Source organism: Dreissena polymorpha, chromosome 14 (assembly GCF_020536995.1).
Source record: "Dreissena polymorpha isolate Duluth1 chromosome 14, UMN_Dpol_1.0, whole genome shotgun sequence".
Classification (NCBI taxonomy): domain Eukaryota; kingdom Metazoa; phylum Mollusca; class Bivalvia; order Myida; family Dreissenidae; genus Dreissena; species Dreissena polymorpha.
The window spans coordinates 30,940,326-30,957,468 of NC_068368.1; the positions used below are offsets into that span (position 1 = coordinate 30,940,326).

At 36.5% G+C, this 17,143-nt stretch overlaps 1 protein-coding gene across 1 annotated transcript in view; it reads left to right on the plus strand.

Moving 5' to 3' along the window:
• The window catches only part of LOC127857663 (regulating synaptic membrane exocytosis protein 2-like), a 98,662-nt gene that overhangs the window by 20,623 nt on the left and 60,896 nt on the right, over positions 1-17,143 (plus strand). Inside the window, exons 4-5 of the mRNA XM_052394253.1 lie at positions 7,712-8,379; positions 15,540-16,240. Coding sequence (XP_052250213.1) covers positions 7,712-8,379; positions 15,540-16,240 — 1,369 coding nt within the window. The remainder of the gene's footprint in view (positions 1-7,711; positions 8,380-15,539; positions 16,241-17,143) is intronic.

Here is a 17,143-nt window from a genome sequence, read left to right on the forward strand (position 1 = left end):
GCAACAAATTTCCCAGCATGCAAAGAGTTAAGCGTTTATTTGACTGTAATTTGTCTGTTTAATGTTTGCTTAAATTATTTTGTATTTTTCTTTGTTTGATAATGCATTAATTTTTCTTCTTTCTCTGTTGACTGATAAGGCTGGACATGAGCTCCTATCTCCAGCCTTAGTCAGACATAACAAGGAATGATCATGGTTGATTCACTTAAATGTGGGTTCCCACTGCCGTTCCGATCAACTCGATCATCCTGATCACCTAAATTTCCAGATCAAACCCGACCAAGCTCAACTAAAAAGGGTATACACAACTTCTTCTCGACCTCTTGTCGATAACAACCGACCCCCACACGACTCATTTACGACGTCCACTTAACCATCTTTCCGGTTTCCGCTCGATCATCTCGACATATACACGAGCCCTATACGATCTCAGCTCGACCAAGTAGACCTCAGCTCGATCGCCACCAGATCTTCACACGACCAGATCCTGATGGTCGTACTACAGTCGTACAAAGTGATCTAAAATAACTCGGGTAGAAGTTGAACGGATTGGGTATAGAGCTCGTGTATGGTCGACTAGCAATCAGGAAGTGATCGTGTACGGTCCAGTAGCCGTCGGGTAGCAGTCTAGTATATCTGTACATCAAATTGAATAGACGGGTCGAGTGGAATCGTGTTGCGATCTAAAATAACTCGGGTAGAGGTCGAGCGGATCGGGTACAGATCATGTAAAAGATGTCAATCCGATCGCCACACAATTGCTTCACGATCAACTCGATCTTCTACTGGACTAATACACGACCACTTCCCGAGTGCTTCTCGATCCATTTCCTACATGTAAAAAAATAGTCAGGAAGGAAGCCCAACCAATGCTGACCTACCCGACCGCCCCTGACCACTCATGCCGACTGAACCAGACCAGTACCCGACCGCTTGGTCGGGCTTGATTGAGTTGATCTGATCGGCAGTGGGAACCCAGCTTTAGCTTAATGGCGAAATTGGATGAGCATTTCAAAAAATATTTTCTTTTACCAAGTCCATTGTCAATAATTTTTGTTTGAGAATAGTCTTTTATTATTAATATCTGCATCGGGAAATAAATAAATGTGTATAAATGTGTACAATTATAGATAATCTTTGGCATAAATGTATACTTTATTATGGTCTTACTTTTGGGATATAATGAAAATATATAGAGGATATAAATTGGAATGGTGGAATATCAATTTTTAAATTCACAAGTGATCATAGAAAATAATGTTTTCACAAGTGGCACAGCCACAAGTGAAAATATATATATTCTTTGATCACAATATGACATAATTGTGAGATAAATTATACCAATGCTCAAGTTTTGCACCCTCTTGAAATACGCCATAGATGAAGTTTTTTTGGTCATTATTTTAGACTGGTCTACTTTAATTTATCAGCTCTATTCTTGTATAATTTCCTAAATTAAATGCACAACATTCTGTTTAAATGATCACCGGCTATCTACTAAGATGGCTCTTATTGTAAGTTAATGATTATGTATCAGTTCTGTCTCACCCCTTGTTCACAATGACCGGTACCGTCAGTGAAATTAAATATCGCCAAGTCATCGTCGAGTCACAAACTCTCAACTTTTCATGCAACGATTCCAGGCACAGAAATTGACTAATATTGGAGTGGGGCACATTAACTCTTCCAGTGCTGGAACCGAATTTTGAAGGCCTTTGCAAACAGTTTGGATCCAGATGAGATGCCGCAGAATGTGGCTTCTCATCAGGATCCAAACTGTTTGTAATTCTGATAGTATTCTTTGAAAAAAAAATCGAAGAAAATGCTAATTTCAGAAATTCAGCAGACAACATTTTAGCAGATGACAAATTTCCCAGCATGCAAAGGGTTAAATTGACGGTCCCGAGTAGAAACAGGCAAATACTGGAGAGATACAGGGAGCGGGATAGAGACCATGTTACATTAGATAATCAATACTCATTTATTCAGTTTTGTCGATCAGATGTGAGAATGTTAATGTTTCTTATATGAACGTGCCAGCTGTAGTTTTTTATCAGTTGCACTTGATTTGAAATCCAATCTTTTCATTTCTACAACATCACTCCCCATAGCATTTAGGGATTGGCCCTTGTGTCTATCTGTTTGCATAGTGATAAAAGCTTCTAACTCTTTCATTTACACTTAACCAGAACACATCTTACAACAACATTAGCATACTGGGACAGTTGCTGCGTATGACCTTTCCTTATTGTCCAACTTCACTTTTACCTTGCACACCCAAACCTCATGCATTTCCAACCATGTTTTGAACTTGAACCCCAAATATTCCTCTATCCTCAACCACTTTTGACATTGAATTTAATATTCCTGTAATAACCCAACATCACTTTGACCTTGAATATGCTCTCCCCCTTTATCAGCAACTTCACTTTGACCTTCAATACCCACTCCCCCTGTATCAGCAACTTCACTTTGACCTTCAATACCCACTCCACTTTTATCAGCAACTTCTCTTCAACCTTGAATACCCACTCCCCCTGTATCATCAACTTCATCTTGACCTTCAATACCCACTCCCCTGTATCAGCAACTTCACTTTGACCTTGAATACCCACTCCCCTTGTATCAGCAACTTCTCTTTGACCTTGAATACCCACTCCCCCTGAATCAGCAACTTCACTTTGACCTTGAATACCCACTCCCCTTATTTCAGCAACTTCATCTTGACCTTGAATACCCACTCCCCCTGTATTAGCAATCACTTTGACCTTGAATATCCACTCCACCTGTATCAGCAACTTCTCTTCAACCTTGAATACCCACTCCCCCTGTATCAGCAACTTCAATTTGACCTTGAATATCCACCCCCCCTGTATCAGCAACTTTTCTTTGACATTGAATATCCCCCCCCCTGTATCAGCAACTTCAATATGACCTTGAATATCCACCCCCCTGTATCAGCAACTTCAATTTGACCTTAAATATCCACTCCCCATGTATCAGCAACTTCCCTTTGACCTTGAATACCCAGTCCCCTTGTATCAGCAACTTCTCTTTGACCTTGAATACCCACTCCCCCTGTATCAGCAACTTTACTTTGACCTTAAATATCCAATCCACCTGTATCAGCAACTTTACTTTGACCTTGAATATTAACTCCCCCTGTATCAGCAACTTCAATTTGACCTTGAATACCCATTCCACTTGTATCAGCGACTTCACTTTGACCTTGGAAACCCAATCCCCCTGTATCAGCAACTTCACTTTGACCTTGAATATCCAATCCCCCTGTATCAGCAACTTTACTTTGATCTTGAAAGTCCAATCCCTTTGTATAATGTACCTCACTATTAACTTGAACCCTGAAAACTTCTGCATCACCCAACCTCAGTTTGACCTTGAACTTAGTTTCACCTGACATTACCATTTTAGATGGTCCGGGGTGATGTGCCTAAAGCTGACAGAGATTTGTGTTTGTTAATATTTGTTTGTTGAATTTTTACTTTTTGTTCATGTAATTTTTACTTTCTACACCTGATGAAATTAACGAGAAAGGGACAATTACAACGAGCGAGGCAATGGTATAGGGGACATAACCCTGGGTTATGGTTAGGTTAGGGTTAGGATTAGGGGTCGGGTTAGGGTTAAGGTATGGGTTAAGGCTTACCCTAACCCAAACCCGACCCCTAACTCTAACCCTACCCCTTACCCTCTAACCCTCCCCCTCCCCATGCGCATTACAATACCATGCCTTGCTCGTTGTCGTTGTCCCCTTCCCGTATGCTTAATGAACAGCATAACTTTTTATAGGGACATGATTATTATTTAGCACCTATTGTATCACCTAAGTGGTTAGGGGGAGATGCAGTAAACACAGGATTGAAGACTGAAAGTTATTCCCTGCAGCACTTAAAATGATTCTCAGTCATGGAAAACAGATGGCGGGAATTTCAGAACCTGGCAATTGATGACCATTGGGTCATAAACCCTTGCCCAATGAGAGGCAAAGTTAAAATAGCTATGTGCAAACAGCAAAAACCAGAACAGCCTGCGAGTAACTCGCAGTTTGTTCAGGTTTTATGTTGTTTGCTGCTCATCAGTATCTAAGGTTTGGAGATGAAGCCTAAAAAACTTGAATGTAGTAAGAAAGGTCTTAAATTAAATATAACTTTTTAAGGGACTACAAATGCGTGAAAATACGTTTCTAAGTGGTGAAGAGTTAATCTGAGGGCCCCCCCCCCCGAAAAAATAAAAAAATAATACAAATAAATAAATAAATAAAACAAGTTAATAAAAAGTCTCATGGTCAGTCCACACCAGCCTCCTGCTGTTAACCCATTCATGCCTAGTGGACTCTCCCATCCTTCTAAATTGGATCAATTTATTTCCAAAATTAGGGATGTCTAATATACTTATTTCTATTAGAATATTTCTTACAGAAATTCCTTTAAGCAAACAGCGCAGACCCTGATGAGATGCCGCATTATGCGGCGTCTCATCTGAGTCTACACTGTTTGCCAAGGCCTTTTTTCTAGACGCTAGGCATAAATGGGTTAAAAATGAATATGTTGCGTTTCAACATCTATAAGTTGTAAAACTATTATTTGAAGGATGTAGACCGTTATTGTAATATTGGGTCATAATTCCATGAAATAACATCGACAATTTTCTGTCCAAGCTCACTTAAACAAACATAAAACATACATAAACTAAAGCAATTTATGTTTTCATCCTGACAAGCAATAAATAACCTGTCGTTGTAGGTGGCATGCATTATTAAGAAGCTGTTTGTTTTATTGCAACATAATACAGGACGGGTTATTGTGCCATTGCATGCAGTATTGTGGGCGGAACTTAGTTTTTACGGCTTTCTGTTGTTCAGTACTATTAGTGATCTTTAACTGGTAACATGACTTTGTATTCAACTCTGGGAGCACATTTTATATCAATAGGAAGTTGAAAAATATCGCTGTAGATGAGCTTAATAAGACACTGGATTGACGTTGCTTTTTAATTGACGTTTATTCACGTTAAGTGTAATTAGTGGACATTAAATGAACTCTGGATATTTTCCTTTGTGAGTATTATTATAATTCCAATTTGTACTTTTTTGGGCTGAATTGGTAAATGTTTGTGATCTTCTAAATTTAATTTTGGAAATTAATCTTGTACAGTAGCTGGGACAGATGCACTGTCCTATTCTTGACTGAACCCTGACATGTCACAATGTATAGTCTGTCTTCTGCATAAGAAGAAGCCACGGAGCTCTCATACACAATTTCCCATGAAACTTAAATTGGCCGTTATAAAGTTGTGTCTATGCACACTCCCGCTGAACTACGTTACAATGAGAGGTGCGTCTGTACGACAACGCGATACAGCGTCATAACGACAACGGTTACAGCGTCTTGATAGTTATAGGCATACACACGCGTTAACACAGGTAAATTCTTTGTTTAAGCTTACACGTATAACGGGATAAGGAATTCATTTTCATCTTTTAATGTTTCTTTACTCGCGACCTAAGCTATCGAGACATTTTATAGCTTGCAATCATGATAAAAGAAAGAAGTTCAAGCTCAAAGCATAGACAATCCAATTAATTCGTTGTTTCTGGCTTGCAGTTTCTGTCACGATGATTATTTTCAATGATTTTCAATAAAGTTCACTCTTTTACGAACATGTGATGCCCATGTGTATTGGTAATTTCTATCCGATTTTGCAAAATACTTGTAGCATTTTAACTCCGTGTACATGTTAAGGTATCTTCTCTTACGACTAAGACATGTTACGGTGTCTTCTTTACAGCATTACAGTGCCTGCAGGAAGTCAAATTTACAACCATGGAGATTTCGTTCCACGATAGTAACGTTTGGACGAGGTTATGGAGGTCGTCATTGATTGCAACAACAACTAAGTGCCTGAGGGAGTACCTGGACCGTGTACATTGACGCCTATTGCCACAAAACAGAAGGTAGATCTCATGTTCTCATGCCCCAGTTGATCGTATAATACAAACTCTATGGGCAATCTTTAAGATCAGAAGGGAAAAATTTGTGGAAATACAGGGGAGACTTAACAAAGCCTGGGACGATTATGAAGTGGAAAAACGGTCGACAGCAGACCTAATGAGGACCATCAGTCACATCAAGGCCCTGGGACCATCAACTGCGGTGCACCATATGTTTGACGACAACAAATGAACTGTTAAATGATATTGAACTGGACTCTGTGTGACAGTGAATAATGTGATAAGTTTTTTAATGTACTGGTATGTTTAAAATCTGCTTGTATTGTGCTAAATGTATGTTTACAATTATGTAAATGTTTATAAAATGCAAATATTCTATTAAATTTAAAATATTGTTATGTTACTGAAATGTTTATTCACTGTTGTATATTGCATGTTGTAAATTATGTAAATGTATATATGTATAAAAATTAAATAAAAGATTAAAAACTGACTGATATTATTGAAATATTTCTTCACTGTTATATATTGCATGTTGTAAATTATGTAAATGTATATATATTGGAATAAAAATTAAATACAAGAATAAAACATATCATACGTTTATTTTCTTTCATGCACAATTTGTAAAAAGTGCATTCCTTCAAGTAATTTGAGAAAGTCATTAACATAATTACTCAGTTACTAATTACCTCAATTACTGTAAATAATGTAAAGAATTATTATGTTTTTAAAAGAAATGCACCAAATCTTTAAAAATGTTAGTATTGATTTATTTAAATCATACATTTACGTTCAATAAAGTTACATGTTAAATTCAATCTAAATTTTTTGGTTTGGTACCTACAATTATTCTTTTTAAAAAGTTCAGTGGTAGCTTATTCTTGCCCCTTAATTCTTTACTGTAGGCATTGCATTAATTAATCAATTAAAAATTAATCACTAGTTTGCAAATATATGCCCCGGATGTAATAGAATAATAGGTGTCATTAACACCTCATTGTAGGTATACCTCTATAAAGATCCATTTTACCGAAACCTCCACAACATTTACTATATAAATACTATTTACCAAATTTGTTATTTGCCGAAACCTCTAGTACGTAGATACCGTAACCTTAAATATGTTGTAGTAAATGCACTGTAACACTCTCTGTAAGAACGCCGTAACATTTTTATTCATCAAACTTTATCTCGTTACACTTACATGCAGTTAATTTTGAGACAGATCTTGATAAGATTGATTCAATATTCTTTCTTGCTTACGTTTGTTTGCATTTTATTATGTTTAATGTCAGACTTTGAATTATATTCCAATGATTTTATGAGTTATCTATACAGGTCTGTAAAGCTGCCATTTTATCGATAACATAGGAATAAATTACATGGCAAGCTATGAAAGAGGAACACAATATCCGTATTTAAATAAATATTTGCTTACACATACAAAAGCTATTGAAAATTACCGTTATTTATAATTTATTTTAACAATGTCCCGTATCGTTAACAAACTGTGGAAAGACGCAGTAACCTTTGTAGTTCTGACGCCGTATCGATTTGTCGTACAGACGCACCTCTCATTGTAACGTAGATCAGCGGGAGTGTTGCAGAAAAGAAACATTTATCTTAATTGTTTGTGAACCAGTATCTTACACTAGAATACGTAAGAGTTAAACGTAAATTTAATTATTTTTTTTACACTTTATAATATAGTTCAAACAATTTTGCTTTTTGTTTCAGACCACATGGGCGTGTAACCTGTGTAAGAAGAAACAAGAGATTCTGGCCAAAACTGGTCAGTGGTACCACGGGGGTATGGCCCGACCGGTCGGGATCGGTGAAGTCATCGACTCGACCTCTGGGAGCCTGGCCGACCTAACGAGGTCAGAGTCTAGCTTGACCCAACAGAGTGACAAGCGCCAAAAATACATTGACCAAAGTGGGAGTGGACATACAAGTTCTGAAAAGGAGAATGTGGAGAGGTCGGACAAATCAGAACATGGTCAAATAACTCGCCAAGGCTCTCAGTTGAAAAGACAATATTCATTAGATGCTCAAAGGGGTAAAAACGGGGAGAATACAACCCCTGCTGGATCCGATAGGCTCAAAGAAAGGGGAAATAATGCTATAAATAACGAGAGAGGGCGGGCGAGAGACAAATCTCCAGCCCGGCACAGACATCATTCTGAATCTCGATTGTCAGAGACAGATAAACGGTTCATTGCTTACGAACGTGGGGAGGGGGAGCGGATTGGGGGTCGTAGCCCTAGGGAGACACTGGGGCCCAGGTTGGGGGATAATAGGGATAATAAGGGTCGCCATGGAGATGAAAGGGAAGCCAGAAGGGGACAGGAGAGGCTCCATGCTGAAAGGGACATCATCAAAAGGGAGACTACTCCAAGAACTAGGTTAGTTGAAATGAATATATGGAAGACATAAGTTATAGATAAAGGAATGATGTCAGAAGTTAAGGTGAGCATTGAGCATTTTGTTCTTGTCAACCAAGAATTTAGTTTAACAATTAGGTTTCAACAAATCAATCAGATGTTTGTTGGATTTCCCAAACCATAGATTTGAAATATATATGCCAAAAAACTGTATTATTATTAGCTCACCTGAGCACAACGTGCTCACGGGGAGCTTTTGTGATCGCCTTTTTCTGTCGTCCGTCATCAACATTTTGCCTTGTGAACACTCTAGAGGCCACATTTGTTGTCCGATCTTTATGAAACTTGGTCAGGACATTTGTCCCATTGATACCTCGACTGTAAAACCTTGTTAACACTCTAGAGGCCACATTTATTGTCCAGTCTTCATGAAATTTGGTCAGAAGATTGGTCTGAATGATATCTTGGATGAGTTGGAAAATAATTATGTTTGCTTAAAAAACATGGCTTTTATTATTATTATTATTATACCGGATTTATATAGCGCCCTTTTCATGCAAGAGTGCACGTTCAAAGGCGCTTTACATAAGAACATTTGATGTATCGCAGATATGAATACATTTTGCAACACTGTTTCAAAAGAAATCAATCAAAACTACTCAATTATACTATAAGTACTACGTAAAAACATGCACAGTAACCATAGATTAGAAAGATCAACAAGACACTATAAAACTACCCTATGTGTATAGCTTTAAGACAATTAATGAAACTTTAAAATCTAAAACTTAAACAATAAGTACTTCGAAAAAACCAAAAAAAACAACATGCACAGTAACCATAGATTTGAAAGATCGGCAAGACAAACCAGAGACAAAACAGAGACAGAGACAAGGATAACGTCAGGATACCATTACCACGAGTCCACAAACCCTCGAAGGAATAATTATGCTTCCTTTAAAAGGGTAAATTCAAGTTCATGCTGATTGAGACAAGGGTAAAGTCAGGATACCATTACCACGAGTCCACAAACCCTCAAAGGATTAAGTATGCTTCCTTTAAAAGGGTTAATTCAAGTTCATGATGATTGAGATTTTATATAATGAATTGAATAAACCACTGCTTATATTGCATAAGATTGGAGGAAGAGGTGAGTTTTCAGTGCCTTTTTGAATGAATTCAGTGTTAAAGAACCTCAAATGTTTGATGGAAGTGAGTTCCAGAGTTTGGGAGCAGCGTACATGAAACTTCGCTCCCCGTATGATACGAATTTAACCTTCGTTGCAATCACTAATGAAGTCGCTTCGTTCTTTGATCTTAAATTTCGCCTTGGTTTGTAGACTTCAAGTAGGTTTTTCAGATATACAGGCGATTGTCCATTTAAGGCTTTGAACGCATTAGTAAGTATTTTGAAGTGGATTCTTTTTTCTTATGGGAGCCAGTGTAATTCTTTTAGGATCGGTGTTATGTGACTATAGCGGGATGTTCTTGTGATAACACACGCCGCAGTGTTTTGAACATTTTGTAGTTTCTTGATAGCTGATGTTTGTGTTCCATACAGCAGTGCATTGCAATAGTCTAGCCGAGACATGACAAGTGAATTGACCAATGATTTTGTGGCATTTGGTGTAAGATATTGCCTGATGTGACCTATTTGCCTAATCTTACCGAAACATGATCTACTTATAGCATTAATATGGTGTTCCATGTTCATTCTTGAATCAAACCAAGCACCGAGATTTCGAACGTATTGCGATGGTTTAATTGTCGAGTCCCCTATTTTAATAGTTAACCCATCTACGTACTTGGCGTTGTTTTGACTTGAAAATACTATGACCTCGGTTTTGTCGGTGTTAAATTTGAGCATATTTGTATTCATCCATGAGATGATATCGTGGAGGCACTTTTTAACTCGATTTAGTGTTTCGTCTTGGGCTGCTCCATCGCTGGGTTCAAAGGAAAGGTAGAGCTGCGAGCCATCGGCGTAGAAGCGATGCCCGAGTCCATGTTTTTTGCAAATTTCCCCAACAGGTTTAGTATACATAGTATAAAATTTGGCTTCCAAGGGGCGGGGCATTTTTCCTTACATGGCTATAGTAAAATCTTGTTAACACTCTACAGGCCACATTTACTGTCTGATCTTCATGAAACTTGGTCAGAAGATTCATCCCAATAATATCTTGGACAAGTTAAAAAATGATGCTGGTTGGTTAAAAAACATGGCTGCCAGGGGGCGGAACATTTTTCCTTATATGGCTATAGTAAAACCTTGTTAACACTCTAGGGCCACATTTATTTTCCAATCTTCATGAAACTTGGTCAGAAGATTTGTCCCAATAATATGTTGTTATCTCAGGTGAGCGACTTTGGGCCTTTCAGGCCCTCTTGTTTTTTGTTAATGCATGGTAAATTTTGCAGCACATCTGATTTTTAAAGTACTAAAGTTGCCATGACCAAGTACATAGTCTGTCTTTCCTTGGTAATAATAGAGTTGTCATAACAAAGGAAAAAAATCATGTCTTTCCTTGGTAATACTTGAGTTGTCATGACAAGGTACACAGTTATGTATTTCCTTGGTAATACTAGAGTTGTCATGACAAAATACATAGTCATGTCTTTCCTTGGTAATACTAGAGTTGTCATGGAAAGTACTTAGTCATGTTTTTCCTTGGGTATACTAGAGTTGTCATGACAAAGTACATAGTCATGTTTTTCCTTGATAATACTAGAGTTGTTATGACAAAGAATTCAGTCATGTACTAAATTGGTGATACCATAGTTGTCATGATTAATAATTCAGTCATGTTCATCCATGATGATACTGTAGTTATCATTATTTAGAATTCAGTCATGTTCACCCATGGTGATACTGTAGTTGTCATGTTTTATAATTAAGTCATGTTCATCAATGATGATACTATAGTTGTCATGTTTTAGAATTCAGTCATGTTCATCCATGATGATACTGTAGTTGTCATGATTAATAATTCAGTCATGTTCATCCATGGTGATACTATAGTTGTCATGTTTGAGAATTAAGTCATGTTCATCCATGGTGATACTATAGTTGTAATGATTTAGAATTCAGTCATGTTCATCCATGGTGATATTGTTGTTGTCATGATTTAGAATTCAGTCATGTTCATCCATGGTGATACTATAGATGTCATGATTAAGAATTCTGTCATGTTCATCCATGGTGATACTGTAGTTGTCATGATTTAGAATTCAGTCATGTTCATCCTTGGTGATACTTTAGTTGTCATGATTTAGAATTCAGTCATGGTATCCCATGGTGATACTACAGCTTTCATGATTTAGAATTCAGTCATGTTCATCCATGTTGATACTAAAGTTGCCATGATTTAAAATGTTCACTCATGGTAGTATTTTCATCCTATTGAAAATCGGGTCCGGTAAACGGCCCGATTCACAATGGAAAAAAGTATATATTTCTCCCAAATGGGAGATAAAATTTCCCAATGGAAGTTTTCAAAAAATAGCAACAATAAACATTTTTTTTATTGTTTTAGATCTCAATATTTTGTTAATCTCCTATCCATATAAGTTCAACCTTAGTAAATATATTACTGAAAACAATTTTATTATCAATTTTGAAACATTTGTTTAGCAAAAAAACAACAACACTAATTTCCCAATTTTACTCAAAACACCGCAAATTTTCCCAATCCAAAGGGTGAAAAAAAAACACTGCCTGGTTGTACTTAAGCTGTCATGATTTAGAATTCAGTCATGTTCATCCATGGTTATACTATAGTTGTCATGATTTATAATTCAGTCATGTTTATCCATGGTGATACTGTAGCTGTCATGATTTAGAATACAGTCATGTTAATCAATGATGATACTGTAGTTGTCATGATTTAGAATTCAGTCATGTTCATCCAATTTGGTGATACTATAGTTGTTATGATTTAGAATTCAGTCATGTTCACCCATGGTGATGCTATAGTTGTCATGTTTTATAATTAAGTCATGTTAATCAATGATGATACTGTAGTTGTCATGATTTAGAATTCAGTCATGTTCATCCAATTTGGTGATACTATAGTTGTCATGATTTATAATTCAGTCATGTTCATCCATGGTGATACTATAGTTGTCATGATTAAGAATTCAGTCATGTTCATCCATAGTGATACTGTAGTTGTCATGTTTTATAATTAAGTCATGTTTATCAATGATGATACTGTAGTTGTCATGATTTATAATTCAGTCATGTTCATCCATGGCGATACTATAGTTGTAATGATTTAGAATTCAGTCATGTTCATCAATGGTGATACTGTAGTTGTCATGATTTAGAATACAGTCATGTTCATCCATGGTGATACTATAGTTGTCATGATTTAGAATACAGTCAATTTCATCCATGGTGATACTCACGGTAGTTGTCATGATTTAGAATTCAGTCATGTTCATCAATGATGAATCATCCATGGTTGTACCATGGTACATCCATGATAGTAAATTTAGTTATGACCTATAATTCTCTAGCTGTGAGAACAATTATCATGATAGTGAATTCAATTATGACCTATGATTCTCTAGCTGAGAACAATTATCATGATAGTGAATTCAGTTATGACCTATGACTCTCTTGATTCAATTTTTTTTGGGTTTCGTTAAAAATAGGCGTTAGCGGGTCAAAAAATCATGCTATTGAAAAATATTGGCCTAATCCATAAAAAATCAGTGTTTCTTGTAGCAATATCCTAATTCAAACGCCTTTTACGATTTGTAAATGTTAGGATATCGTTGCAGGAAATTCACATGGAATATATTGTTACAAAAAAATAAAAACAAACATTTTGTATCTCGTTAAATCTATTGTTACCTGAGACCTCATCTAGCGTTGAAATTTTGGCTGTTGCTGAAAGGAACACTGAATTTTAATGTGTTAACTTTATTGTGTTCCCCCAAAAAAATTTTGGGGGAGCATTATAGTCGCCGCTTCGTCTGTCAGTGCGTGCGTCCGTCCGTGCACAATTTTTGTCCGGGCTATTTCTCAGCAACTAATGACCAGAATTCAATGAAACTTTATGGGAAGCTTCACTACCAAGAGGAGATGTGCATATTATCAGCGGGTTCTGGTCGGATGATTTTTCACAGAGTTATGGCCCTTTGAAATTTTATTTAAAAAAATTCTTTCCTTTTTTCTGAATATTATAGTGCAATATTGTGACAAAAAAACCTTTGGGGAGCATCACCCGTCTCCGACGGTTTCTTGTTTTTTAGACTATTTTGCTTAATATTTGTTGATTTCGAGTGTTAATGGGGCTTTAACTTGCCTTCATTAAAATTCACAAACGCTTCTTAAGCAATACCATTTCTGTGCTATTTTGAGTACAAACCCAAGTTGACAGAACGATAGGAATGTGATGTCAGATTGCAAAACTTGATTTAACACAGTAGATGGAGATTTGATTGTGTAGGCCTGTTATTAAAGCCAATAGAGTTCCGTAAATTACTAGCAAACATGGCATTGTCTTTATATACCAATGCTGTTAGAACTTTTTTTAAATGCAATGCAATATTCACTATTTATTTAATCAGTAGGCCTTAAAATGAGAATTGTATTGCTTATCTAAATTGATTCTTCTTGGTGATCATCATTTCAGCTTCATGGTAAGTCTGTTTATTTTTATTTTTTTTTAACGTGGCATATCAATGCTATTGCTCCCAAATGAAGATCTGTATTAAAAATGTATAGTCACACTTTTCACACATAATTTTTATCATACTGAAATTAATTATAAACAATAATAAAATGATAATATTGTTTAAAAAATCACATACAACAAAAAAATCCTAGATTACACAATTTATGTTGGATTTAAACTCAAACAAAATTGCTAACTTAAATTCTAATTGAATATTGCATCTGTGCTTGACATTTTATTCTTTACCAAATTCAACCAATTTCCCACGCTTTTGTAAAGGGTCCCACAGACAATTTTATGTAATTATAATAACATATGTTTTATTGAGAGTTCATCAAAACAAGACTTAAATAATGTGTCTAATAAGGAGTCATTTAATAAGTTTTGATTTCTAAGATAATGTTTTGTGTAAGCCCTCATTAAAGCCCGGTACTTAATATTTGTTCTCTACCATCAGTTCCTATACTACACCATTCTGTTCTTTATACAAAGATTGTCAAATATGCCATGAATTGAAGTTTAAATCTGTATATTTATTTAAAATATTTATTGATAAATAATGGATTACAAAAAAAAATAATTCTATATCTCTGTTTTCTAATTCTTGTATTTCTTTTTCTTGTTAATGATTCTTTTGGTATCATAATATTACCCTCACTGGTTGTTATATTAAACATAAGACATTTTATCTATTTTGTGTATCATGAACAAGTTCTGTACTGAAATTTTCATTATTTAAATCAAGTTTTAAGTGGTTTATAAGTGTTCAGCAGATGAACCTTTTTCATATGTGACCATCTTATGTTTTATAAATTATCTGATAATGAAGTATTTCAAGAACTCGAACACTTCTTATAATTTACAGAGCAGATGTTGAGACATTTCTGTATGTTAACAATTGGACCTTGCTCTGTGAAAAAAGAGGTTTAATGCAAGTGCGTAAAGTGTCGTCCCAGATTAGCCTGTGCAGTCTGCACAGGCTTATCAGAGATGACATTTTCCTCTTTATGATATTTTTTGTTTCAAGAAAGCACAAATCCAGTTTAGACACACTGCACAGGCTAATCTGGGATGACACTTTTTGCACATGCATTAAACCCCTTTTTCACAGATCATGGCCCAATTCCATCGGTCATGCCCAGTTTTTTTTTAACTCGCCATCGTAGCATAACACTGAATCATTGATGTAAAGAAGCACATATCTGCATGCCTTGCAGTTAAATGTTGATACTTGACAGCTCACTAATAAGTTTTATCAAGCCAAGCCTTATTTTTGTTCTTTAATCTTCATATTAGAATTCAGGTTTTTTTCGGGCAAACTGCCAATTTTAATAAGCGCCTAGTGACAAGGACTGTCTTTTAAAGCACATATTAGATTAGCCAGTCTACCAGTATTTCAGGTTGTAATATAGATGCAGTTACTACCCTGTTGTATTTTAAGGTCAATGAATACCCTGTTGTATTTTAAGGTCAATGAATACCCTGTTGTATTTTAAGGTCAATGAAGGACGTTTCAAGTCCAAGGCACTCGCTGGACGAGAAATCCGTCGGCGACGACAGAGAGCGTCGGAAAGAGCCGCAGGACCGGTACCGACAATCAGGCCCTGATAACTTTAGTAACCTTAGCAACCGACCTCACGACAGGTCACATGACTATGCAGACAAAAAACGGGACGACCATAAAACCAGCGGAAGCAAAGGCCATATGCAGGATAGGGAACGTGACCGAGACAGAATGGGCGATAAAACAAGCTCCCATCGATCCAGTACTGATAATGTCTCACGTTCTGGCTCAAGACGGGAAAACCGACGGTCGCCCCCTCGACCCCCTGGGTCAGATCGACCTCCCCAACACCGGCATTTCATTCACATAGAGCAGGCCAGTGACACTCAAGTCAGTGCCAATGAGGACCCGCAAGACACAGATCTAAGCAAACAGCATTTAGACCCCAATTCTGCTGTAACGAAATCGTCGCGTAGCAATAGACGGAAAATTGAAACTATGTTAAGGAATGATTCACTTAGCTCTGACCCCTCAGACTGTGTTCGACCGCCACCCCCTAAACCTCATAAACACAAACGCGGCCGAAAACAGCGGCAACACTCAGTGTCGTCATCTGATGACGAAATCCGGTCTACACCGGAGTGTTCAAGTTGTGAGGAACAAGATATAGAGAGCGAGAGTGTTAGTGAAAAAGGTAGGTGTCAGGTTGTGTCATTAACAAATTTACTCTTTGCTTAAAGGGACTAGTAAACAGATTTTTTGTATTTTTGACAAATGTAATCAAATTTCTTAAAAAACAAAATTTTAATATGTTGATGTTCTTGTATTGAAAATTATTATAAGAAAAAGGAAAACTGGAAAAATTAAAAACTTAATTGGAAATTGAACCTGGAAATTTTACAAGGAAAAACTGACGAGTTACTGTTAAACAGCGCTGGTTTTTATCAGTTATAAATGTTTTTGCTAAATCATTGATGAAAAGCGTCACAATGGCTTTATAATTTTTACCATTTCCATTTTGATTATCAATATAGGAAAATGTATTTTAACCCTTTCAGTGCGGGAACCGAATTTTGAAGGCCTTTGCAAACAGTTTGGATCCAGATGAGACGCCACAGAACGTGGCGTCTCATCAGGATCCAAACTGTTTGCTATTCTGATAGTATTCTTTGAAAAAAATCGAAGAAAATGCTAATTTTAGAAATTGAGCAGACGACATTTTAGCAGACGACAAATTTCCCAGCATGCAAAGGGTTAAACATGTTTTTTAGTTAGGAGTGTTTTTAGGCTTGTTTGAATATAATGCATACACTCCTTTTTAACCCTTTGCATGCTGGGAAATTTGTCGTCTGCTAAAATGTCTTCTGCTGAATTTCTAAAATTAGCATTTTCTTCGATTTTTTTTCAAAGAATACTATCAGAATAGCAAACAGTTTGGATCCTGATGAGACGCCACGTTTTGTGGCGTCTCATCTGGATCCAAACTGTTTGCCAAGGCCTTCAAAATTCGGTTACAGCGCTTAAAGGGTTAAAACATTGTCATATTGCCAAACTCTGAACACTCTGGTACCTGTAAGTGTTCTCTGTTATAAACATC